This window comes from Lutjanus erythropterus, chromosome 3, assembly GCF_056507025.1.
Source record: "Lutjanus erythropterus isolate fLutEry1 chromosome 3, fLutEry1.hap2, whole genome shotgun sequence".
In the NCBI taxonomy this organism is placed as follows: Eukaryota; Metazoa; Chordata; class Actinopteri; order Lutjaniformes; family Lutjanidae; genus Lutjanus; species Lutjanus erythropterus.
The window spans coordinates 29,326,036-29,354,032 of record NC_139319.1 but is presented as its reverse complement, the minus strand read 5'-3'; the positions used below and the strand labels follow the sequence as shown (position 1 = coordinate 29,354,032).

Genomic DNA, 27,997 nt, shown 5'->3' with positions numbered 1-27,997 from the left:
TGGGACACATTTTATCACAAACATTCAAACTCAAAATCAACACATGTGGAGATACATGATTTTAACTGGACACTAAAACTTGTAATCTGAAAAGTAGAACTGTCAGTCAAATGTGGTGGAGTTAAAATGACAATATTTGCCTCTGAGATGTTGTGGAGTAGAAGTATAAAGTTGCACACAATGATTTTTTTTTTTTTTTTACTAAAAACTCCACCACTGTAGCTACTGCTTTCCACCAAGATAGACAGATGGACAGCTGGACAATAAACCTGACAACAAACGATTAATCTATCATTAACTGACTATGAAATTCTGCACCTAGTTTAATCAGTTTGAGCAATTTTGTAATTAAATAAGTAAAAATTCTCTGATTCCAGCTTCTTAAATGTGAATATTTTCTAGTTTCTTTACTCCTCTCAGACAGTAAACTGAATATTTTTGAGTTCTGGTCAAATTAAGACATTTGAGGACATCATCTGGAGATATTATCAACATGTTTTCACCATTTTCTGACATTTCATGGACCAAACAACTAACTGAGAATATAATCAACCATTTAATCAATGATGAAAATAATTGTTAGATGCAGCCCTAAAACAATTTCACCATATTTTATATTGAGGTAATCCAAAAATAACGTAAAGTAATCCAGTTACATTGCTTTAATATTGGATTGGTCTAGGTTTGACTACATTTTTTAATACGTATTTAGTAACTGTATCAGAATACATTTTTAAAGTAAATCTCCCAACCTCATAGATAGATAGATAGATAGATAGATAGATAGATAGATAGATAGAGTATAAAAGGTCAGATAGTTCTTCGTAGGTCACGTGATTCATATCATATGTTGTCATGGTGATCTGATAACGTTCAAATCAAAATCGATTTTGACCCAAAACACTAGAAAGGAAAGAAAAGAAAAACAGACATCTGTTCACTGAGATAGTATTTTGATAATGCTGTCAATATAAACTACAACAGATGTCACTTAGTTGGCTTTAAGCCGACTGGAGTGCATAAAGATGGACGAGGAGAGGGGAGAGGAAAACAACATTACAGGCTCCAGAGGCTGCTGTGGCGGCCTGAGGAGATGCCGGAACTACATTATGAACAATAAATTTCTGGCTTCAAGTCTTTCTGCTGTTGCCCTGGGTAAGTTTAACAGCTAGCTAGCTACGAGTTAACGTTAGTTTAGCTAAGTTAGCTACTTGGTTTGTGTACCGTTAAAAGTTATCTAACGTAAAGTTAACTTGGAAGAGTTGATACGATGACCGTTAGCTAGTGGAAGACTTTAAGTGACATGAAAGTGAAGTGAAACTGGAGTCAAAGCTTTAATTTTAAACCAAAACAAATTCATGTGGATGACAAAACTACTGATTTTTTACTTTTTTTGGGGGGGGGGGGCGCTTTTTGCCTTTATTTTGGATAGGGACAGCTGAATATATGACAGGAAAGGGGGCAGAGAGAAGGGTAATGACATGCAGCAAATGGGTCACAGGTGGGAATCGAACCAGCGACTGCTGCAGAGGACTGACAGCCTCAGTACATGGGGCGAATACTCTACCAACTGAGATATGTTGGCTATATTTTTTGTAAAAAATACCATCCTATGTTGCTTAGGCAATCAGAGCATTTTTTTCAATCTGCTTTGCCATATGAAGATTTGAGTATGTGTACAGTTCTGTGAACCACCTCATTGTGTGTTTTGACTTTTTTTTGAGATGGCTGTAAAGTAGAAAACACCCCATACATTAAAGAGAAAAGGTAAAGGCCAACTTTATTGTGACATTATACAATCATACCAAGTACAATTACATGCTCAGATTGAGCTGCATTTAACCCACTCTAGTATCAGGAGCAGTGGGCAGCTGTTGTGCAGCACCCACCAGAGCACCTGACTGGAGAATTGTCCTTACATATGTATTTTTTCATTCTTCTTGTCTGGTCTCACCACTCAGTTTCGATTCTGAATTGAATTTTTCATCAAAAATGGAGCCTGCAAAGTATCAAGATTGCAGGGTCACAAATTAAAGATGGTATAAGTGTCCAGACCCCATACCTTCTTCTGATCTGGTGCACCAGGTTAAGTACCTCCATCCAGTGGACAGTTTAAATCATTACAGCTGCTTTAAAATACCAACCATGTTGAATAAATGCAAAGCTTATTGATTGATATTAATTGTATGTAGGCCAACAACAATACACACCAGTAGTCTAGAAAAAAAAATCATCATATTTTGGTCTACCACCAATGTTGTTTTGAGGCACAATGTTCAATATGTACATATCTGGTCTGGTATTAATGACTGCATTTTTTTTTATTTTGCAAATCATCCAGTGGGCCGTAATGGACCCTTTAGTGGGCTTGTTGTGGACCGCAGGCCGTACGTTTGACACTTCTGTTCTAAATGTATTTTCAGCACAGGGACACACATTGCACATGTTCAATACAGAATTAGTCTATGTTATACATGTATATCAGTAAATGTAGAAACAAAAAAAAAAAAAACCCAAGTGATCAGATATGAATATATTATTATGTGGCCTTGGTGAGGTATACATTCATCCATATATACATCTAATCATCCAAGATCCATTTCTTAGCCAAAATATGATTTATTATTCAATGTGGCTTTGAAGAATTAAACGTGCGCTATGAATTTCCATCCTGGTTTGCTGAAAAGATGAAACCCATTTTTGTGAAAATATCTGAGGTTTAGCTTGGGCTGCACAATTAATCAAAATATTATTGAAATCACAATTTGGCCAAGTGCAACATCCAAATAGCAGATTCTGCTTGATAAAGGAAAATGTGTGACAAAACAACATTATAAATGAAGCACCTTGTGCATCCCTAGTTTCTGCATTGTTTTATCTCTATTACAAGCCCCTTTGCTGTACTTGAATTTCTGAAATTTCTTAATGTCTCACAGGTATTGCCCTTGGCTTGATTCTCAAGATCAGTGTCCCCATCTCTGAACTCAACCAATACTACATCGGCTTTCCAGGAGAAATCCTCATGCAGATGCTTCAGTTTGTGACTGTTTCTCTCGTTGTTACAAGTGTGATAACAGGTCAGCCACAGGAGTATTTCTTACACTGTTAACTGTTACATTAGGTTATATGTGTTATGCATGCAAAGTTTCAAAGAAACATACTGATGGGTTCGCAAGTTTAAGCTTATTAAAGGTGAAATGTTTAATATATTTACTTTAATGAATCATAAAATGACCATGGTATGTCATCAGAGATTAAGGAAAAATGTTAAGTTGAAGTTGAAATACTGACTTCTCCATCAATAATGCTTCAGCTAGTATGTTCTCTTTTTTCCATTCTGGGCTGGACCATGTGTTTTTATTTCATGGTCTCATGTTTATTCACTGTAGAATTAGCAAAAAACCATACAGAATGTTAACCGTGTTTGTTTATGAGTTGTAAGAAATCATTAGTATTCTTTTAGAAGGAGTAAATATTTATAACAGTTAGACTGAGTAATATGTTAATGGAGTCTGGCCGACAGTGAGGCAGGCAGTCACTGAACTCCAGTGTGTATTTTCGGAGCACTGTTGTCAGGATAACGGGCTAGCTTAACATTGACAAACAATTTAGAATTATAAACAGCTGATCAACTTACAGTGGAGTACTCATCTTTGTTATTGTTGCTATTGTCGAAATATAATGTGCTCAAATTGTGTTTGTTTCCAGTGTCTCTGCAGCCTGCAAGCATCCAACTTATTTGGACTTCAGTACTCAATTTTAACACAAGGGTGTTACATATTGCTCCTTTAATCCTAAACAGTAGTTGTATCCTTCTATCTTGAGAACCTTTGCTAAACACAAGTCACAATTACATGCTTTTTACTGTCTACAAACACATCAAATAGAATGTGTAAATCACACATGCATGCAAAGTTGGCTTTATTGGGGGACATGGGTTGGGAACCATGTGAAGCTCGTTGGAAGATATGTATGTGCCAGTTATGGCTTCGCTTACTTGATATGGAAGAAAATAGACTGAGAAGAAAGATGTTTATATGGGTCCTGATCAAGAGGTGTGTGCACATTGTTTTATATCTTGGGTTTGGTGAGGCATTTCTTAATAATGAAAAGATGAACACTGGTAAGTTCAGAGAATCAGTGCTTATTCAGTATAAAGAGGAATGGGCTAATGGCATATAGACTAAACCAAAACTGTGGCAAATGACACACAGCAAAGGGCCGCAGGTTGGACTTGAAACCATAGCCGCTGCAGAGGACTCACAGCCTCCATACATGGGGCGTGTGCTATGAGCCCCCCAGGCGCCTTGGGCAACATTTTCTTTCTGCAGTAGAATCTCCCGTTTTCACACCTACCTTGTTTGGTTCGGTTAAAACAGACCGTGGTCCGTTTGTCCTTTTAGTGCGGTTCGTTTGGGCTGGTGTGAAAGCTGTCGGTTGAACACTGGTGCTGACCAAACAACCGGACTGAGTCTGCCTGAAAAGGTGAGTCTCAGTGCGGTTCCAAGCGAATTCTGGTGCAGTTAATTTGTGGTGTGAAAGCAAATGAACCAACCACAGAATTTTATGATAGAAGATGTGATTTCAAAATCTAAAGTGCTAATAAATCCATCTGCTGATCGTTAAATCTGTGCTCCCTCACTCACCCCCCCCCCCCCCCCCCAGCTTACTTCTTATTCCTTTCATCCAGAATCCAGAATGCAAATCTTGGATATTTTTGCTTGAAAAAAGACTGAAACAATAAATTGTATCAAAATAATTTTCTTTTGAAGTTCTAATGAATTTATTAATTGTTATGTTGTTTTTTTTATAGGGGTCTCCAGTCTGAATGCCTGCACCTCCAGAAGAATTGCTGCACGTGTAGCAGCATACATCATCTCCACCACTCTTCTGGCTGTGCTTGTTGGTGAGAGAAATAGTGTACATCAGTTTTATTTTGAAAGATCTCCCTTTTATTGATCTACATATATGACCTGAGGCAATTTAATGTGTAAACTTTAATACCAATAGGAATGATGTAGTTTAATGTCTCACACATTAATGGTGCCACAGACGCAGTTTTAAAATGCTTGTGGTTTGTATTATGATTTAATCAGATGACAGGATTTTATTCTTATTAGTTGGGATATCAGGATATCTGAGTATTGGTAACAGGAGATTGAATAGTTAAGGTTTAGCCAGCTGTCATTTCCTATCCAGATGTTACGTAGATATAATACTGAGAATTATGTGTTTTCCTTTAAAAAGATATCTATTGTTTTCAAGTTCAAATATACTTGATCAAAATGTGACTGGATACCAGTTTTGTTGGTTGTTGTTTTATTATTTGTCGCTTTTCAAAGTTATATTCCATATAAAGGATTTGTAACTTTGTTGTAAAATTCACAGTAGTTGTAGTATTCCCTAGTCAGTCCAGAATGACATTTTAATCAAGCAGCTGTGTAGAACTGTGCTCATACTTTATATGAAAAAGGTTTTTTTGCTTGTTATGTCCAACCCTGGATTATGTGTTGCAGGCTTAACCTTGGCCCTGGCAATCAAGCCAGGACTTTCTCATGCTGTTATCTCAGATGAGATAGTAGATGAAGAGGCTTCCTCCACTGCCGATGCCTTGATGGATGTAGTGAGGTGAGAGCAAAGTGTGTAGTCGGACATAATTCCTGTTTTCTCTGCTGTCAGTGCAATTTCAGAAAGTGCTGGAGCATCTAAATAAAAAATTCAAATCAGTTATATTCTTTTTAACTAGGTTGCACCAACAAAATTAAAATATCCAATTTAACTGTGTTAAATACATTAAAATAAAATTAATAAAATTAAGATAAGTAAATTGAAGTTTATCAGCATAAATCAAAATTAGTCCACATGGATAATCCATAGTTTAATCCATATGGAGATGCTTGCTCGCCCAAATGTAAAAAAAGCCTACTGTCTGGACCTAGTAAGTATAAACAAGGGCAGAAAACTGTATTCCTTAACAATGTTAAGATAAAAAAAATAATCTGTCAAGTTAGCCTACTCGTGATGACTCGACCGAGAGGCTCTAATTTCTCCTCCTTTGAGAAAAAAAATATCAACTGAATTGTTGGCCAAATAGTAGTGGATTAAGAAATAGACAAAAGAGACTATTTAACATATCAGCTGAATTGAATGGAAGAAGAGACGCATCATGAAACTCAATTGGGTTGAGTCTGTCCCTTAGCTTGATGGGGCAGGGCCTTTCTGTTCAGAGTTTGCATGTTCTCCCCATGTCTGCCTGGGTTTTCTCTGAGTACACTGACTTCTTCCCACTCTGACTGACTCTAAATTGTCTGTAGGTGTGAATGTGAATGTGTGAATGGCTGTTTGTCTTAATGTGTCAGCCCTGTGAACTGGAGACCTGTCCTCACCAAATATCAGCTGGGATAGGTTTTCCCCCCAGCGACTCCTCAAAAATAAGTGGTAACAGATAATGAATTAATGAATCTCAAGTAGACAGTTATTTTAAAAGTAAACTTCTTCAAATGTAAGTTTAAAATTAACACTGGGTCACAGAGTTTGGTGCAACAGCAATAAATTTAATCTAGGTGTAGAGTTAAGTTAATTTAAATTAAACCATGATTTAATCTGTAAAAAATCGGTAAAATGAATCATATCCCTGATAAAGCAACATTTCTTGTGTGGTTTTCCAAAAGCTAACCGCTGCTGTGACTTTTGTGTATTGTTTAAAGGAACATGATCCCATCAAACTTGATTGCGGCTACCTTTCGACAGGTGCGTTTTCCATTAAGGCATACTACAGTATATACTACCTATTTAATCTCTTTCTGTGTGATATTTATGTTGTGAACACTATTTTTTTTATTGTAGTACAAGACTGAGAGGATGGAGATTGAGACTGAAGAAGCTGAGCAAAACTCTTCCCTGGAAACGGTAAATATTTTTCCATTGTCACTATGAAGATTATTTTGTGGAGTTTACATTTGCAGTGATCATCATAGATGTGTGAAGTTGCTCTCAGATCATTAATCCTAATAAGGTTCTGGTCTTGTTACAGAATGGGACGGAAGTGCGATGGGTCGCGCTTTATGTTGAAGGAGTCAACCTACTGGGCCTGATAACCTGGTCTTTCTTTTTTGGTGTGATCCTCAGTGCAATGGGAGAACAAGGGAAAGTCCTTGTCATCCTCTTCACTGAAATCAACGAGGTCGCAAAATATTTGGTCAGCTTGATACTGGGGTAAGGTGGAACACCATACCATACCATTTTCTCCAAGGAAAATATTTAGAAGTATAGTACACATCCCATAATTTGACGTGAGTGTTTCTGCTAAAACACTGAATGTAGTACAGATATGTGGTTTATTCTGGTCACAGTCAATGAGAGTAAATAAAAATGGACAACACAACTCCACTTCCTCCAACACTGAGGCCAAAATATCCAGGATAGGAGCACGACCATCTTGTGCTGGTGTAGTCATTTGGAGCCAGAGTCTGTGCAGTAGTGACCAGTGTCGGAGCCACAGTATTGAGTTTATGTGACTCAATTGCGAGCAGAGCTTTGCTGTCAGTCATGGCAAAACCCCATTTTTATAATATCAAATAATTAATTAAAACCAAACTGATCAGAAAAACAAACACTTCAGCATGATAAGAACTACCTAAAATGACAGAAACCATGCTTGGGGAAAAAAAAAAAATATTTGAGACGTACTTTAATATTTTAGTTTGGGCCATGTCTGGGCTGGGTTTACGACCTGTGCTGCAGCCGTGCACCAGAGGGCGATCAAGATGCTTTGGCTTCACTTTGACAGAGGTCTTATGAAATCCATTTTATATACAGTCATTGGTCACAGTATTACCATTAGAAATTGTAAAATTGTATTTCTGACAAAACATGGCAGTGTCTTTCACTCCTGTACCCCTGGTAAATGGTACTTGTGTTCTAACAGGATTTCAGATCATTTTCCAAGTTGGTGTACAACAATATGTATTCATAATCACCTTGGATTTCTGTCATTGTCTAAAATGAGAGAATCATACCTGATTTCTTTAACTAAGTTAGCATTTACATGATTTTTCTCAACTCATGGTTTTCTTTCCAGCTACTTGCCGCTTGGAATGCTGTTCATGATCGCCAGCCATGTTGTTGAGGTTCACGACTGGGAAACCATCTACAAACTTGGAAAGTTTGTGTTTGTGGTTCTTCTCGGGTATGTTCACCTTTCCTCTTGTCAAAGTGGTGTTTTGGTTCTACATTTAGCAATCTTATAAGCAACTAGTGATACACTGACAGTTTTTTTGACAGTATGTGATTCAATCAGTAATGATTAGGATTGTTTTTGTTTTGCAATCATACATACATCATTCAAACATTAATTGTCAAAGACAACTCATGCCTTTTTTGTACATGCTTGTGTCATGGCTGGCTTCTTTAATTAAATTTTATTTTATTAAGGAAAGAAAGCAGAGGCACTTTCAGTTAAAGGAAAAAATAGCTTTATATAAACAGAAAATGCTGTACACATCGGTCATCAACATCGACATTCTTTGTTTGACTTTTCATTATGGTATTCTTTTTTTTTAGTTTTTAGTATTGTTAAATCCCTAATATTGATTATGCATTTGCTGTATGTTTCAGGCTTGTCAGCCATGCAGCAATCACTCTACCACTGATCTATTTCCTTTGCGTGAGACGTAACCCCTTCACTGTTATCAGGGGGGTTTTTCCTGCCTTACTGACTGCACTGATCATCTCGTCCAGGTAAGATTATGCAACAGTGTAGAGCTAGGTAACATTTACCATTTTTTCATATGAGTAGTGCACTAACAAAGGGTGCATTGTGTTTCTCCAAGCTCCGCCACACTGCCAATCACATTCCAGTGCTGTGAGATGCATCTCAAGCTGGACAAAAGAATCACTCGCTTCATGCTGCCCATCGCAACCAACCTCAACATGAATGGAACTGCCCTTTATGAAGTGGTGGCAGTAATGTTCATTGCCCAGCTGAACCACATCTATCTGGACTTCAGCCAGTTAATTACCCTTACGTAAGCCATTCTTTTTGTTCATCATAAGTGTTAACATTGATTAAAAGTATATAATACTTGAGGAGAAAGTGACTTTAATAATGCCTGGTACAGTTTTATATTAGTGTCTTAAATAAACTACTGAGGACTCCAGTATCTGTATTTGATCTGCAGTGTGACAGCAACAGTGTCCAGTGTCGGAGCTGCAGGGATCCCAGCCACAGGAGCAGTGACCACACTCTTTGTTCTGACTGCGGTTGGTTTGCCTACGAAGGATGCCTCCATTCTGATGGTTATAGAGTGGTTCCTGTACGTTTCATCTGTTGTTTACAACTTGAAACTGATACAGACTGTCTGAGGAATAGAGTACAGCTACAAAACAAAAGCCCCAGATCTACAGAATCTGCCACTGCTTTACCAGCTGCTAAAATCAGTGCAGTGCTGATATGCTGGTTTTAGTGGGGGTTTATTGAAATGGCAAAATTATTGTACATTTGGCCCCTTTTGGAATTATTGATCATATATCAGTTGTAAAAATTGTATGATATGATAGTTGACATCTGGCTGTTTTTTCGCCTAATTTTTTCTCAGAACTTGAACTACATTAGACTTTATTGTTAGTTTGGGGTGGACTTTTTTCCTAATGACACCAAAAATAAACTGGCTACTGCAACCAAGGTAAAATCCATTCTAAAGACTGGTCTTAATGAAGACTGTCATAGCACCAGGCTATATAAAGACCAGTCAATGTAACTGGGCACTGGATTGTTGGTACCAAAGAAACATCTGTAGCACCATCCAGTCAAAAGAAATCACCCATGTAAACTGGAAGTCACTGCAGCATCATGAAGTATAACCTAACTTAAATGAGATACAACTTACTACTGTGTTGTGTATGTAATCATGTCTTTCACAGTTTGTAGTATTGATGCAGTTTAGAATTAACTAGAACTATTTGAAGGCTTCAGTTACTTCACAAATTTAGATTTCTCATACAAAACAGCATGAATAGTTTGTGAAATACAATGTATTGTTAATCATAATCTTGTCCAACAGTATAATTAACAAAGCAACATTTCATGAAAAATGCTGTTCTTTCCTTGTAACCATTTTAAACTGTTTTAATTATTTTATTTTATTTCAGTTTAGTTTTATAAACAATGTGAAGGCCTCATGTTGAGCTCAGGGTGATTGTGATGGGCAAGTCTCACTGTTTTCTTTTTTTTTTCTCATAAACCACCCTATGAGCTTAACGCAGGACTTGAAATGTAGCAATTTTACAGTGCTATAAGTACTTTTATTTATTTATATGAAGGATCTGAGTGTGTCCTTCACTACTGGAAATGTAATCTTCAAAGTTAAAATCAATATTAATTTGAATTTTGATCATGTGTCAGCTCAGATATGTCGACCAGTTCATATGATTCTTCATTGTAAATGGCTCATATATTAGCAAGCTAATGTAAGTTTTGTCTGCTCAACAACTGCACCTGGCAGTTATTATTAGGAAGCAGCTAAACTAAGAGTTAGTTTGTGTGGTGGAACCTGTTTTCAATCTACATGTAGTAAACACTTATATTACAAGTAGGGTAAGTTTGAAGAGCTGGTGCAGCTGGCTCAGTTGTAAAGAGACAACATTTTAGAAATATAAAGAATCAAAACAAACTAACTAAATCAGTGTAGAGAAGCATTTGACCACTGCTTTTAAAGTTTGATGTTTGTTTATTCCAGGGACCGATTCAACACTGTGATCAATGTCAAGGCAGACTGCATTGGCGTGGCAATTGTTCACCATCTGTCAAAAGAAGAACTGGAAGAAATGGATGTGCAAGAACAGGAGATGATACGGTACAAGTCTAGATAGCCTCAGTGTTTTTTTTTTTGTTTTTTTTTACATTTTCTGATGTGATGCAAATGATTATTCCCAGGAAGAATGAAGTTCATTAGTAGCAGGATGGAGCAGAAGAAATCTGCTCTCTAAAAAAATCTGATATGCTGATCTTAGTCACATGCATGTCATACAGAGATGGGACACTCTGGTCTTTGTACAGTTTGTCTCACACCTTTGATGACCATGTTGTGATTTGCCTGGATAGGATGAGGACCAGTGATGCTGAGGGCCTTGCCCTAAATGAGATCCACATCAGCGACCAGAACTCTGATAACGACAGCTTCTATGAGCTACAGTGACAGTGATGCAGAGGAACACACCCAGGGTGAGAACCGGTCCAGTGAGGACTCTGGTTTTGAGATCCTGCGCAGCCCATTAGGTTATCTGTCAGTCCACAACAGTGATGACGACTATGTGTAGTGTCAGCTCAGACACTTCACTGTCTTAACTAAGACAGATAACTTTTTGAAAAAGAACTTGAGTGCCAAAAAAATCTCTTTAATTTGTTATTATTTGTAATGATTTGACTTGTTTTAAATCTCATTTTCTTCATTTTGTGTTTTTGTTATGGATGTACAGTGTAGCAATGGATGTGATTGATGTGGTTTTTGAACTGAATAGAATTTTTGAATAGATACCGCATCTAGTTATTTGAATTTCATGATGTAACAGATGTTCTGTAGTTGTTGAACTGAATTCTCTTGAATTGAATAGATGTACTGGATGAGTTGAATTGATGTAATTGGATTGAACAGAATGTATTTCATTGTTTATTGGTAAATAAATAGTTAAGAAACTGCAGTCATGTATTTTATGCCTGAGAGGACTGGGAGTGAGATGCACTTTAATGTCATTGAGAACCAAAAACACAGTCTATACTGGGGGTTATATATTTTCCTTCTTTTAGATTTGACATTCATTTGTTTGACTCATTTGACTAGCCTTAGCAACTATTAAGATTAGACATTTTGGCCTTGAGAGGTCATGGAAAATAAATAAACGTTTTTAAGTTTCAATTTTGTATGTTTGAAATTACCTGACCTAGTTTAACAGGTGTTACACTGTATTTGTGACCTGTCACATCAACACTGTAATGTATTTTATATCTCATCATTGGTACAAGAGTTGTGATTAAAGGTTTGGGTGGGCTGCAGAGGATAGAGGAAAAGGCGCTGAGCAGTAGAGGCTATCAAGCGCGTATTAAAAAAAAAAATCTTTGACGTGTAGGCTACACATTCTTACAACTGGATGTAAGAATCACGTTAGGCCTGCAACAATTATACGTGAAAATTAAAATGATAAATTCATGTATTTCCATTTTAATTGTTTTGCCAAACCCCAGGGAAGACTGGAGAGAGGCAAAAGAGCCACGTGTGGCTCCAGAGCCGCAGGTTGTAGACACAGATGTTTGGACACATCTCTCATTCATTGTATTTTCTTTATTTTTTTTTTAAAAGAAATGCTTCCCATTATATTAACAATGTGCAAAGCTGTCATCAAAGCAAAAGGTGGCTAAATAAAGATTCTAAAATATCAAAGAGCAAAAAACTTTTGTACACCTATAGGATAAGATAATATATAAGACCATGAAAATCAAAAGATTTAAGATTCTTAAAAAACAAAAAATAATAACTTTCTACATGAGTCCATATAATTCCAGTATTATTGTCAACAAATAATAAAAATAAAAAATATATTGAATGAGAAGATGTGTCCAAACTTTCGACTGATAATGTAAATACATTTAAAGTGTTTTTTAATTTAGTAAAATTAGGGAAATTTCAAACAAACTATTTTTATTGCAACTGTAATATTGGGCGTCCTCATAATTTTGAATGCTGACCATGAGTGCCCTCCATTCAAGTCCAGTCAGTGACCATTGTTGCATCTCTTTCGCCTTCACAAATAAAATACTATTTTTTTTAAATTATTTTTTACCTAAAATCAAAAGTCCCATAAAATAAAAACAGGGAATAAAATTAGAAAAGATATTGCAGGATCATCATCATCATCATCATCATCCTGAGATACCTGTTTTTGTCCACTGATCAAAAACAATGCTGATACTTAGCGATTATGTTTGCCATTTGGGAAATATAGACACCTGAAACTCATTTCCTTTGTCTGATGCAACGAAGAAGATAAAGAAAAGGATTAAAACAAAGAAAGACCCTACATCATTTTTATGTCAAGTTGAGAAACTAAATTTTTGCAGTTCCTAGAACACTCATGACTTTATTTTTTAGTATCCTTTAACACTGGGTATTCAGTGCACTCAACCACTCAAACAGTCAGATATATAGTGGATGAAAAACTAATTTCCTCTTAAATGTAGTGGAATAGAAGTTTAGAGTATTATCAAATACATTATTACATTATTCTGATAACAATACTGGCAAAACACTGTCTACTCATCTAAAACTTTTAAATCAAAACCTTTATTGTATTTGTTTTTATTACTCAGATAAAATCAAATGATAAATTGTCACAGTCTCCTCCTCACAGCTAAAATGGAGCTAGTATAACAACTGATATGTGCTCTTGCAAAGTCTTAATGTAAAACAAACCCTGGTCATTGTAAATGACTTGTTCCTTTAAATAAAATTATTTATAACAACTGCATGTGAATAGACTTTTCTCGTGGCAGCAGTGTTGAAATACAGTACAAGGGTAAACAGGTGTTAACAATTAGGGTCCCATTCCATTCAGAGTCACAAAGCCTTTCCACTAGACCGAAGAACGTAGAACGTAGAAGGACATTACTTATATCAGAATTAACCCTACGATTTCAGATTTTAAAAAAAGGCTGCACACACACACACACACACACACACACACACACACGTATGTGTGAAACAACCAACCAAACAACAACAACAACTTGAGAGTATCTTGTTTTGTTGGAAGAAATTCTGTCCACCAGCTTTTATCTAAACGGCCTGTGGAGGGCAGTGTTTCACCTGCCAGCGTACAGCCGCGGCCGGAATTTCAGTAGTAGAAGAAGAAAAGGAGCATTTTTCCCCGGGTTATTGAAACAGCGTGTGTCTGAACACCAACAAACTGGCTATAACATGATTGGCAATTTGCGAGGAAACATTATAACTAAACTCGTGTTGGATATTTGAAGGAGACATAAGACGCTGCTCAGTAAGTTATCTAATGTTAATCGTATAACAACAAGCTTCAGGACTTACCCTACCTGTCAACATTAGCTCACGTTAGCCACTTCATATGACAGTATGATGTTGAGTGTTTCTGCTCTGGTCAGACAGTGAAGATGAAGGTAAAGATCCGACAGTGGAACGGAGTGGCCTCTTGGTTGTGGGTGGCCAATGATGAAAACTGTGGGATTTGCAGGATGCCCTTCAATGGCTGCTGTCCAGACTGTGAGTAAACCAAAACAAGCTAGCTTTAGCTGACAAAGCGCTGCATTATGTGTAATGGTAGCTGTTAAGTAACGTGCTGCTTTTTTCGGTAATTAGTGTCATTGTTAACACCTGTGTTCACTATTTCATCAGAAAACTGGTGAGAAAATGGTAAGATTATCAAATTTTTCAAAGTGTCATGCACCAAAAGGTCCCCAGGCCTCATTATAATACAGTGAGAGCAAAAGAAACAGAGGTACACTTTCTACATGACAAACAATCTTAAATCAAAAACTGAGGACGCAGACCTGCTTCTTGTATCCACATACCTTGAACATGTCTAAGACACATCACTATGCCTTTTAACACATCAAATAAAAAGTGCCCTTGTGCACTGTTGATAGGCATTTAACATAAATTACCTGTTTGTAAACGGGTACTGAAATCTACATACATCAGACATGGCAATAAAGGCATAATATTCAGTGTATGTCATAAGAAGCCATTTATAGCAGAGTCCTGCACAGGTCCAGTGCTGCAAACCCTCACCAGCGAAGCTGAGAACCAGAGCTGTCCCGCTACCCACAATTATTTCCAAGGCAAATCTGCACCTGAGTGGAACTGTGAATATAAGCCCAACAACCTGACCCACAGCTGTGATTAAACACACATACACAGTCACTCACTTGTGTTCTGTACTGGCGCTGCACCAGGGCTCCTGCAGCTGTTGGTGTTTCCATAGTGACGACGAACCTAGTTTGGGGCTGTCAAGAGTCGATACTTTTTGAAACTTTGTACAAACAACAAAGCCGCTGACAACATTATTCTCACATGGTTTGAACGCACCAAAATCCTCCCAAACGGCCTTCAGTAATGTATTGTCCACAGTTTGCTTTGCTCCACTGGCTGTGTTTGCCTTTATATCACCAGTTTTATCTATCAGCTGGCTTCATCACTGTCAGATCAGTGACACCTCATATTTTGACCAGATGTGGGGTCAAAGGTTGTGTCTTTCTGATCAGGTTTGATTTTACTGTATTAGTTAATATAAACATTAAAAATATGGCACAATCATTTTCATTTTTGATTTCTCTATGGAAAAACGTTACGTGTTAAATGTGTGAGTATTGCTGATTATTTTCTCAATATCTCTATCTTACAGTAAGTAAGAGATACTGAGTTCTAATCCTAAACCTACTGTGACTGATTATAATAACTGATACTAAACTTATTTTGCAGGTAAAGTTCCTGGGGATGACTGCCCGCTGGTCTGGGGTCAGTGCTCCCACTGTTTCCACATGCACTGCATCTTGAAATGGCTGAACTCTCAGCAGGTCCAGCAACAGTGCCCCATGTGCAGACAGGAGTGGAAGTTCAAAGAATGAAGCTGTGGAGGCGGTGCTGCTGTCCACCTGCAGAAACACTCAGAGGCCCGTTCATTTTTATATCAGCTGTAAATAAAACTTTTGTATTTCTCCATCTGAAGTGATACAAAGGACAAGTGGAACTTGTTGTATTCTGTTAACAAATTTACTAAGTGATTAAATAAGGAAAAAAACCTACATCAGATACACTGTATGCCTCTTGCTCTGCATGGTACTTTGGACATGTTGTTTCATCAGTCTGGTTCATTGCCTCAGAAGCGTCTGTGGCAGCAGTTTGGACACAAATGACCTGAATTTCATTGTGCAGTTGACTGATTCTGACTTTAATCCCTCTTGATGAGATTAACCAGGTTGTTTGGTGTTTCCAGTAATGGGCCATGAGAAGCTCTTAACTACTTTATATCAGTCTTTTTTTTCTATGAAATGAGGATTTTATATATTTGAGGATTTGGGCTCATATCCACTCAGACTGTCTTTAAAGCAGCAGTAGTTGATGTTTTTGTCCACATGGAGGCAGTAGACCAAGTTGAAAACACATTGACATATTTCCACCTTATTAAATAAATGTGTTACCAAGCAGTTGTCTACACATCCAGCAGACACAAAGAAACATTAGCATTCATTTGTAGTGGAGAGATGAATGAAAACTAAATGTTAATGCTCCCCTTAGCCCTGTTTTGAACTCCAGCTAAGAAAACTAAAAACTGTATTTTTATCTGTGAAATGCAACACTGTGTTCATCAGTTAGTGACTGATGTGTGGAGTACTGAAAACCCAGAGTATATTTAAATAGAAGTGCAATTACTCCCATAAAAAATGACAGGTAAAAATGAAAAATATTATTTGAGAAAACTACTCAAGTAAAAGAAAAACAGTACTGCAATTATGATAATGTTGAAGTTGGCATCATGTGTCTTTGGTTTGGTAAGGGGTTGTGCTCTGTGGTTTACCAGAAGTCTTTTTGCTGTTGAAAATTGAGATGAATGAGCGTGTTGTTTGTGGGCAGAAAAAGCACCATTTAACAAAAACAAACAAACAAAAAAACACTAAGAAGGCTACGGGCATTTCTCTGTGGTTTGATATCAACAACATGAAGTTTTTGATTCATGCGACTTTAAGTTCCTTATTTCTTCTCTTATACTCAACTTATATCTGCATTTAGTAGTTGGTGCAGTTAGATGGATCCTATTTTTAAAAGAAGTGTGATTAGCGGTGTAAACATCTCTAGCAGTGGTGATCCTGAGAGGGTCCAGAATTTTAAGTAATATTAGTGTCAGTGTGTTTATTATGACAAATTGACAAGTCAAACATTCATAAAGACTCTTCATGTCCATATGTCATGAATGGTTATGGCAGTGTAATAACAGCCTTATGCACATCCCCTTAAATAAAGTGTCACTTTTTTTGTATTTGCTGGTGTGTATCAGCTAATATCTGCGGAGAAGAAAAAAAAACCTTCTTTAATTCATTCTTGAACCAAATTAGTAAGGGTTTCTGACTTTTCCATTTACATGAATGGATATGATATTTCCCTGTAATACTCATGGTGACATTGTCTATCTGATATCCTCTTGGTGGGGTTATCTATTAAAATTTGTTGGGCATGCATTAAATGGTGTGATATTTTCATTTTAATAACCTAAACAAGCATTCAAAATGAACAAAATGTGACTGGACATGAACAGAAGAGATTTTCAATCGTTTCTAGTTCGATGAAAAAAATCTACGTATTTTCATTTTTCATTTGGCCTCAAAAGTTTGACTAGGTGCAGTCAGGCTGACTTTGATTTTTAATTTTCTTTCATGCTTTTAGGTTGTAGAAAGTCCTTTTCTACAAATATGTGTTCTTTTGTGTGAAGAATTTGCTAGAAGTATTTTTAAAAAGAGTTTGTATATGGAGGAGAAAGGGCTGTACAATAGTTTAAGCAGACTCACAACTTAAAGCAAACTGGTTTGTTTTAGATCACTGTAGAAACATGGCCTTGCAACAAAGCGGTCTCTATGGATGAAGACCCATGTTCTCTATAAATATAAATGATTTTTATTACCCCCAGAAGAGATCTGGGGCACCTGTCCATCAAAGCTGCATGCATCAGATATGAGTCACACCATGCTTATTTCTCTGATTTATTAGCCTCTAGCACTCAGGATACACAGAATAAAGGTCAAAGCTGTCACCTGACATGCCCTGTGGCTACTCTGAAATACTGCATGCACACATTACCTGTGAACTACAACATGTATGAATCTATGTGACTTGTGGAAATTGGAAATGATTCTTTATTAAGTTTCTCCTTCTACCATGCTAGCTGAAAACCACAGCATTGTTAGGTCTGAGTGAAAGCAGCAGAGCAGAGCAGTCCTCACAGACCATTCTGACCTGGACTTGACCGCTGTCAGGTTTGATGCCTGCTTGGGACTTCAAAGCCAACAGGGGCGTAGCAAACAATGAAGACACACAGGTTGTGTCCATGCTGTCTTTTCTCTGGGAAACTGTGGACCTAAAGTGCAGTTAACATTTTATAATGTAATAGTAAATTCAGTGTTTTTTTTTTAAAGGCAGATGCAGTATTTTTTAGCTTAATGTTGAAGTGTAATAGGCAATAAATTTTAATTTATAAATTCAATTTTAAGGCTATAGAAAATCAAGAGATATACATATGTTTAAATACAGTGGAAACAACTTATAGTGATCACGGTTACCATGATCAACAATTTTCTTTTTCTCTCAATAAAAAACATAATCTCCTCAAAACTACGGTAAGCTAAGATAAAGTTGTTGTAGCTCTAAGGGATAAAGCAGCGCTTCTCATTGGAGCCCTGCATCATTCTGTCGGGATTTATTTTACAATCATGATCACTTTATATTGTCCTGCTTATTATATGATTACCTCACCAAAATAAATCAATAATTTGACACAAAATATTGATTAAAAATTTATTTATTTGCACCTCTAGAGTCTATGATCAGGACTGCATCCATAGCAACAGTATGGTCTTCACAGCAACAGTCTGCTATACAGAAATAACAGAACAATAGCATTAGAAAGCTTAAAGTTACCAATCAGAATTGAGTATTTAACAGAATTGTGTAATAATAAGTTTTACATATAGTATTAAAATGTATTATAATCTATTTGTATTATATGCAGTACAGTGCACAGTACAACGCTGTGCTGGATTTTCAGTCAATATAATTCACTAAATAGCGATACTGTCCATGTCATTACTTTATATTCATGTACTAAATATATAAATGTAAATTAGATGGTAATCTGCATGAAAAATAAATACATAAACAAATAAATCCAGTTATCATAATCATCTGCAATTTGACCAGAACAGATATGATCACTGTAAACATTTTCCACTGTACAACATTTAACAAATTTCCTCACCAGAATTTAATTCCTGAGTTGAGAGTCTGAATCTGCCCACCCTGAGTTGTCTGGATATGTAACAAGTTGGTAATTCAGTATGATATCAGGGTAGACAAAGCTCTTCATGAACTGCTTTAAGATGTACATTATTATTAACAATTATTAAACAACTTTTAAAAAGTAGAACAGATAAATGAAAACAATATTGGGGAAAAAAAACGATTAACATGAAAATGTATATTCATAGTTCTGTGGGCTGTGGAGGATATATACACACTTATGAAGAATTCTGCCTACAACCCTGAAAAACATAAATACATCAGACAGGCCACATGGCGTCTGTGCACTGAACAGGACTTGGAAAATGTTCAAATGCCTTGTCAGTCAGACATGCAACGACGACTTTAGACTTTGAGAGAAAGAGCTGAGCCTCAGTTTCACATCATGTGAAACTTGACTTGGACTTGCACTAAAGACTGGCAATATTCTTTGTTTTTCTGAGTGTCAGCAAATTGTATGAAATAACCAAAACAAATATTCTGCCCTGCAGTATTGCAGAACTGTTTCAAATGAAGACTTAAGTCTCTTAAGTGGAGTATATACAGTCTTTACATAATTTTAAAAAAGAGTACTATTTGGACAATAATGGAGCTCTGTGGCAGAGGATGACAGAAAATATATGTACAGCTTTGGCTACACACATAATGCTTATTAGCAAGATCAAAACATTGTTGGCTTTGGTCTAATCATAGTTTTCAATGAGAAAAGTAAGAAAATCACAGGACCAGTCCTTCAGAACAATTCTGGTAAAGGTCATCTGTGTGACCAGGTGAATATGACAAACCACTGTAACTTGTGTGGGAGGATTTATAGCACTGCCAGCAATGAATCACACATGATCTTCTCTAAAAATGCTTCATACAAAATATGTCTCAGGTGTACATGCTATGAAACACCTGTGGCTGGCTGGCTGCCTGTACAAGAGGGTGAAGATATGATTCATGGAAAAATATGTGTGACTTTTGGCTCTTATACGGTCATGACAGCAGCCTAACTTCAGATTTCTCATGAAGTGGTCAACATAATTAAATGGTCTCAAAATTGTCTATGATCAAAAATAAGTGCTTGATGTTTGTATGTAGAATGTTAAAATTATGTTTTGTATTCTTCAAATTGACTGTTAAAGTGAAGTTGAATGATGCTGCTGATTGCAGATTGTACCACAAGAAATCACTGACATTAGAGACCAGTGTGTGCTAAAGGAGAAATATTTAAAACTAAATATATCAATGCCAAGATTTTCACCAGCACATTGGCTCTCTTTCTCTATGGATATCTATATATTTACCAAAGTTGGGTTTTATTTGGAACCTGGAGCTATTATTTTTTATCCTCTAAGTGCTGGAGGCCCTGAAGCACGTAAAGATTCAACATACCTGACTAATAGCACCATTTTGCCGTTAGGTGTGGGATTTAACATGCCACTCATTTATTACTCCGCGAACTATACATTTTTGCAGCAGTCAGGATGGAAAACAAGGCAGAAGAGTTGTACTTTATGCCAGGGGTGCTGAAATGACATTTTAACAATTTTATCCAAGACCAAACAAAGCCCGCACCTGGCTAGTGTTAAGTTTAAGGTCAAATGAATCAGTGAGAAACTCAAAAAAGTTGACACACATGATTCAAGAAGGAAACAGGAAAACACATCATGCTGTGTTGTTATTTGAAAGCTGTTAAATCAACAGACGTTTGGAAGATGTCACATATGAATCATACGTGTCACTAAAGAATTCATTCAAGATGGATTCAGACTTGTTTGAGTAACAGATGAAATAGATCCCAAAGATCACACATCCATCATAGGACTGAAAAAATACTCTTCTGTCTGGTTTTAGATGTAGTTAGATGTTATTTTAAAGGACGGTTCACCCCATATTCAAAAATACATATTTTCCCTCTTACCTGTAGTGGTGTTTGTCCAAAGAAAATTGTAAGAAAAAATGTTAATTCTCTCCTGAAATGTGGATTTAATCAACTGAACACCAACAGGTAAGGCTGCACTCAGCATTGTTTTCATGTAAACTGTGGTCTGAATGATTATGTGACAAACTGCTGTATGGACGGTTAAAACAGCACATCATCGACATTTCAGCTCATTGTTTGGGTTTTTGGTTCAAGCGTTTTGGTATTAATTTTACAGACCTTTTTCGCAGCAGCCATATTGATATGAAGTTTGCAGGTGTCACCAATGACACTAATCAAGGTCCCGTTACATTTCGTGGAGCAAAGCCTTTCAATTTCTGTAGGTTTTGTTGGTTTTACATTCATATATATTCACTACGTATACAATTCTGGGCATAATATAGTATATGTTTTGTTTTCTCTCCTGTTATTAATCTATATGAAAAAGATGTTGTTGAGAATGCATTTCTCAGCTGAGAATACGGTGACCAACAATTATTTAATGAGCAAATAAAAACAGCAAACTTTATTATTAGTTGTGAACTGTAACCCCCCCCCCCCCCCCTCCCCCCAAATTCAATGTTGTGTTTTTATTGTACTTGGTCATTATCATGAAATAATCTTGAAGGGGTTTATTTCACAATGATGACCTGCTCATTTTATATTATCCCACTTATTACATAGTTACTTAACAAAATAAGTAACGATACAAAATAATTTAAAATGATAAAAAATGATTTATAATGATTTAAAAATTATTTTGTGGATTTAAAAATTATATTGCTTCTCCAGAGTCTATGATCAGAACTGTATCCATAGCAACAGTGTGCTATAAATGGCAACTGTCTTAAGTACGAAAAAATAAAAGACCTTTGAATGCTGTGGTTGACTAATCAGAACTGAGTATTAAACAAAGACATATTACAAAATATTAATAATAAATTATGTTTCTCCTTCTGACATGACAATTTTCACTCATTCTGATCTTGCTGAGAATGAATATGAATCAGACAAAGTGCAATCACGGTTCAGTTGGGAGTGAGATACCGAGCTCAGTGTGCAAGTCAGGCCTCAGTGCCGCTGTAAAGCTCAAACCATGTAAACAAAGTCATCAGATTCCTAACATGACAGCTTGCCTTTTTGCACTGGAAGCTGGAGTCTTTTATTTTAATGAAGAAGTAGTTCGCTCATGTCTGATGCCTGTTACAGAAAATAAATAATGATTTTGCACACACAGCAAGGAGCTGCTGGATCATGATCCTCACAACTGACAGCACTGCACCACATTTTCTATCACAGAAAACGTGCTGTTGTTTTGTTTTTTTTACAAGATTTTTTTCATTCTTTCCTTCCAATAAAATTCAGAATTTTTCTGGCCTTTAAGTTTCAAGGTCACATTCCTTTAATATTTATGACCCACAAACCACGTTCACCTCGTCTTTACACCTGTAAACACACCAGCATGTAATTATGGAAACAAATGAAAGTAATTAGTAAAACAGTAGTACAACACATTGTTCAATCACCTTCACTATCTTGATAACAGTGTTTGATTCATTAAGCCCAGGGCTATTTTTCCTGCACTGTCTACACAGTGAGCCTGTCACGGACTGTAAGTAACGGCCCCTTTCACTTTGTTGGAACTTGTCGACTGAAGCTATGAGTCAGACAAAGCTTGTACATATACTCTCCAGGCACATGCAGGTCCCTGGCACTGCAAAGCGTTTTCCTGCAGCACCTGGACTTTATACACGGCATGGTGTTGAACAGTATATACTGATTGAGTGTTTTCTGCTGGGGGACGTAAGGGGGGGAGGGATTATTTTTTGCACATATGATCTAAAAGGTAAGCAAAACTCGCTGCAGTTCTTTATCTTAAGATGGAAAAAAGTGGGTCAAGCAATTAAAAGTTAAGTATCATTGCATGGTTTCAGGTTGTTGCTACATAAAAATAAGAATTATGATAATAGTACCAGCCTGTGATTGAGATTTATTGCTTGTGGCATAGCTTTTATGTTCTCTGCTGCACCTGAAGCAGAACTTAATAGATGGTCTGTAAAGAGAGATTATAACAGGTTTTGTCCAATAACTTGTAAAGATTAGGTAGGATCAGCTTTATTGATCCCACTCAGGGAAGTTGAACCGTCAATATGTTTGTTAGAAATGTGAGGACAGTAAAGATACATAGCCTTAAAAAAATAGAAATCATAGTACATACAAGATGAAGCACGAATAACAAAAATAAAAGGTGCCATACTTTATTAACAATATTTAGACACACATATTAACAAATGCAAGGACATGAGGAAGTTGCAATATATGATTAAATACAAAAATTGACCAAAAACAAAATGTGCTTCAGGGAATAGAATAGGCTGTTTTTTTTATTTCTGCAGTGTTAGCAGCATGAAATACAGTTAATGCACTTAAAACAGCAGAAATACAAAGTGTGTGAAAAGTAGAAGATTAAAAAAAAGTGCAGAGCCCAACATCACATCTATCTGCCTATATTAGTCTAGATTTGAAGTTTGTACTACATTTATCTGCAACATAGTTGAGTAAGTAAATTGTGTGTGAAAGTGCCAGGCAAATGCATACTGTGAAATATAGACATTGAAATGTGGGATGTACCAGTTATGCTATATCCATCTATCAGATATTTCTTTCTTTCTTGTCTCTGCCTTCATGTGGGTGTTTTGGGGGTGGTAATATACAATAGGTGACACTGCTGGGGGGCTGTCTCTGATTTCCCAGCCAGATCAGGCTCCAAAAAGCCATCAGTCAACTCAAGGCAAATTATTGCTTTCAATGGAAAACCTATATCTAACAAGTCATAATCTATCTAAAAATGCCTTATATTTTAGCTTTTTAACCACATATTTCTGAGTATCTTGGAGCTGAGAATCTTGCTAGTGTCATAAAATGTAACTAAACCCATAAACTGTAAAAAAAAAAACTTGGTATTTCAACAGCTGTACCATAAAAATGGTGAAATTACAAGCGCTTTGTATTTAAACAGCAAAATACTTGTGGAATCAAAAGCAAACAATTGTTTAGTTTACAAAAGGCCTTGGCTGTATGTTCAGTTTTGCTTAAAAGGTCCCAGGATTCTTTCACAATCATGAAGGTTGGCCAGGAAAACCAAACGTTCAACCTTCAGTTATCTCAGTGCTGTCTCTTACTGTCAGTGTAACAGCAAGTGGGAGTGTGTTATGTTAATAAATGGTGGGAATATGATTTGGGATAAAAAAAAACATACAGTATAGTTTAAAGACTTAACTGATCTTCATCATGTTTTACACAAAATGGACAAAATGTCTCCATATTTGATATTAGTGTCTTTAAAGCAACTTTTTTCTAAACAACAGCTACTTTGGTGACAAGGAACCAGTGTGTGATAATGCTACATGATCAAATGTAGTCAATTTGTTAACATGAGCTAACATTAGCTTACATTAGCCACCATAAACTACCTGTTATAACAGACAAAATAAGGCTGCAGCAGCAAAATCAGTGAGTGCACTAAACTGAGAAAAGGTGCTATTTCTTATATATTACATAATAATGACATAATATTGCTTTAATTTTGTGTGATAATCAACACATTGTGGTAGATGTTAGAGAGAGAGATTTTGAAGTGTGGTTTTCGGTGTTGGTTTTACAGTCACCAGGAATGTGTTTTTGTATTACAAAAGTATTCATTCCAACATGTCGGACAATGAATACAACAGTCTGCACCTACAGACTGAATTCTCTCTGCTGTTACATATCTGCTTTTTCTTTACCATTGACAACCACTATTATCCTTCTGTTTCACCGGAAAAACTATTTTGTGACTATTTAAAGGTGCAATGCAACAGTTAACGGCATTATATCAGAGACATTGCAGAGATCTATTGTAAATCACCTCAGTACAGTATTCCTTGTCATCAAGCTGTCCGCTGTCAGTGTTGGAAGCTGTGAACTAGGACTGACTTCTGGTCAGTTGATCAATTGGTCGCTGGTGTTAATAATTTAATAAGGAGAGGGACAGTCAAGAGAAACTGTGGACTGTGTCGGATGCCGGCATCTCTTTTTTGTCATGTTGCTTTTTTTCATTGCTTGTGTGTGTGTAATGTGTATGTGTGTTGTTGCTGTATGAATTCATTTGCTCAGTAATGCTGTGTAATTCTGATTAGCACCCATTTAGGCTAACAGATAGAGTCACTCAATGCACTGTGGTTGATTAGTTCAAGTGGAGATAACGTGCAGTTTTTTTCCTCCACTGACTTATCAATTGGTTAAAGAGTAAAAATTTTCTTTGGCTGACTTCAACACTGTTGTGTTCAGTCCCAATCCGGTTGTGTTCACTGAGAGGTTGACTGTAAACACAAACACTCAAGTCAGCAAAGGGACTGAACGTTGTTTAGAATGGGGGGTCAATGGCGGATTTTATAAAGTCATAAGTCATAAAAAAAAAAAAAAAAAGATTGCCTCTTCCTTGCAATACACTTGATGGCAGCCTTTCCAATAATCTCCACAAACTCAAATTATTGCCTCACTTATATCTCTATTATGCGTAACATTATTGTAAATGTGAGCCATCACTGTATTTGGGATGTTCATTTCAACCACTAGATGGTATCATCTGTCCTTCCAAGTTCGGCTCACAGCTTGTTTTTGTACTGGCAGCAGAGCAGCAGCAACATATCGGCACCGTAATGAACGACAGGTGTGGTGTGAGAAGGGTCAGGTGCCTGCCGTGCTCCGAGCGCGATGATTATGAGCTGGGACAGAACTAAAATTGAAAAAAGCATGACCCTCCTTGTTTCTTCCTGTGGATAAATTTTGAAAGTTCCCTACGGGACACTAGCTACACAGCTAACTGAGCTAATAGGCAAGTACCCACAGCTAAAGACAGTCACAGAGTACAGTAAGCAGCATTTAGCAGTTATGCTGCCCCCTATCTATTTGGAGTTACCTTTGACAGGTAGCCATATCTTACACATTACTCCTTTAAAGGTGCTGTACGCAAATTTGAAATTCTGAGACTGTGGTGCCATGGTGGGATGGCAGTGCCATGTTAGAGTAATTGTCAGTGCCATAATCATATACAAACATTTTAATCATAGTGACTTTCAAGCAAATAAAGGAGCAGATAACCCATTTTTAAAAGTGTCCCATTTCCTTTTTATTTAAAAAATGCTTTATAATATTTTTCAGAACAGTTAGCTGTCCAATAAAGAACTCTTTAGCAGTGTTTTTTTTTTTTGTTTTTTTTTTACCTTTAACTTGGATGTCACTTTTTTCAGAGTGGATCTCATCCTCAAACAAAATTGCCCTTGTCAGCATGTGCCTCTGCTCTGACAGAGTCTATACATGCCTTCAGTAATAGGCTCAGTCTATCTGCATGACTGCCGGGCAAAGATTTTATGTCACTTCCTCAGGCTATGACTGAAACCCCAGACCTGTAGTTTCTGTAGTCATGTGCCTTTATACTGTAGGTCCTTTTTGTTTAAGAGAAAAGCCACATTCATCAAGCGGACAAAGAGCCGCACCCTTTCTATACAGCTTCAGGTGAATCCTTTAAATCAATGGCATGTTAGACTCTAAAGGGGCCTTTCCACAGGAGGCCTGGCTGTAACTAAAGGAAGAAATATGACCACACAAAATGAAAAAATATGACTCTTTCAGGACAGTGTGTGCAAATGCTGCCGTAGGACACAATGACATTCCAGTTCAATGTAATGAAAATCTGCTTGTTTCACAGAGTTTAGTCCTTTCCTCATGAATCATATGAAGCATTAAACAGTTCTTCCTGTTTTATTTTTGTATTTTTGCAACAGCTAGCACTGGATGGATCAGCTAATTACAGCAAAGACTGTCAGTTCTGGTGGAGGTGCTGAAGGAAGCAGCACAGGTAAGATCTGAGAGGTGTTGGTCTGTCTGTAACTGTGACTGGTCTCAAACACAAAAACACCAATGCAGTGATGGATACACTTTTTATTTATTTATTTGTTAATTTTCAACAAATGGATAATCTACTAGAGGAAGTTGTTAAGTGTCAGTGTCAGTATTTGGCATTTAAAGGGCACACATTTTGAGGTATCTGTCGCAGATAAATAGAGCAATTGCAAGAAACACTGTAAACAGTTTTTATAAGTGATATTTTTCAGTAGAAAGAAGTTCCAATGACAACTGATCACAGTGAACCAACCTTTTAAAGGCTACATGGTAGAAAATAGTATTAGAACATCAGTATACGTGAATATTTGTATCTGAAGGTCCAGTGTGTAAGATTGTTTGTAGTTTATTGGCAGAATATGGAAGAGATCAAATATAATTTTCTGAAGTATGTTATAATTAGTGTATAATCACCTGAAATTACAAATCATTGTGTTTTTGTTACCTTAGAATGAGCCCATAATTTCTATACAGAAGTTGCGGGTCCTCCTCCATAGGGGCTGCCATGTTGCATCGACATGTTTCTACGGTAGCCCATAACAGACAAACCAAAGATTGGCCCTAGATAAAGCCTTTCAAGTTTTTGTGCATTTTTCATGGCCATCATACACGGTCTCCTACACTCTAGGAAGGGGAGAGTGAGATGAGGTGTTTGCAGTCTGCCAGTTCAGGTTCCATGAGATCTTAAACGTTAATCCTTTAATAATTAAAGTTTTTACAGTGGTATTGAGCAGGACTGACAAAGTTACCAAGTTAGCCACTAGCTTGTGAGTAGATCATTTAACAGCTAAAGAGACAGATATCACTGAAACAAAAAGGGCTAAAAGGAGAGTGAATATTGGACTTACATTTGATTGTGACATTACCAAATGAATGCTAATGTTGCTCTGTATCTGCTGGATGTGTAACTAAGCTATTTTTGCTTACACATTAGGAATATCAACTTTACAAAATGATAATACTGTGTAACAGTATTAGACAATGAAAGAAATGCAGAGTTACACTGTCTTAGAGTCCTGTGCGGGTCCAGTTTTGCCCACATCCTCAGCGATGATGTTGCTGT

General features: G+C 36.7%; 2 protein-coding genes and 1 pseudogene across 4 annotated transcripts in view; all 3 read left to right on the top strand.

The window, feature by feature from the left end:
* Positions 1-1,025: 1,025 nt before the first annotated feature.
* LOC146330214 (excitatory amino acid transporter 3-like) lies at positions 1,026-11,316 on the top strand (annotated as a pseudogene). Its single transcript, XR_014769795.1, has 13 exons — positions 1,026-1,155; positions 2,937-3,077; positions 4,814-4,906; positions 5,517-5,628; positions 6,708-6,750; positions 6,847-6,909; positions 7,034-7,215; positions 8,081-8,188; positions 8,617-8,739; positions 8,832-9,026; positions 9,180-9,314; positions 10,737-10,853; positions 11,102-11,316. The product of XR_014769795.1 is annotated as an excitatory amino acid transporter 3-like (transcript).
* A 2,566-nt stretch (positions 11,317-13,882) lies between these two features.
* On the top strand, positions 13,883-16,025 carry LOC146330213 (anaphase-promoting complex subunit 11). 2 transcript variants are annotated; one of them, XM_084713458.1, is made up of 4 exons: positions 13,883-14,043; positions 14,165-14,282; positions 15,501-15,663; positions 15,700-16,025. In XM_084713458.1, the coding sequence occupies exons 2-3, from the start codon at positions 14,174-14,176 to the stop codon at positions 15,644-15,646; spliced, it is 255 nt and encodes an 84-aa protein (XP_084569584.1). In that variant the 5' UTR covers positions 13,883-14,043; positions 14,165-14,173; the 3' UTR covers positions 15,647-15,663; positions 15,700-16,025. The 2 variants fall into 2 exon arrangements, with proteins under 2 accessions (XP_084569584.1, XP_084569576.1); XM_084713450.1 differs by having other exon boundaries at positions 15,501-16,023.
* Positions 16,026-22,771: 6,746 nt separating this feature from the next.
* The window catches only part of LOC146330212 (uncharacterized), a 28,733-nt gene continuing 23,507 nt past the window's right edge, over positions 22,772-27,997 (top strand). The window contains exons 1-2 of the mRNA XM_084715698.1: positions 22,772-22,837; positions 26,817-26,890. Coding sequence (XP_084571824.1) covers positions 26,827-26,890 — 64 coding nt within the window. The 5' untranslated portion in view covers positions 22,772-22,837; positions 26,817-26,826. The remainder of the gene's footprint in view (positions 22,838-26,816; positions 26,891-27,997) is intronic.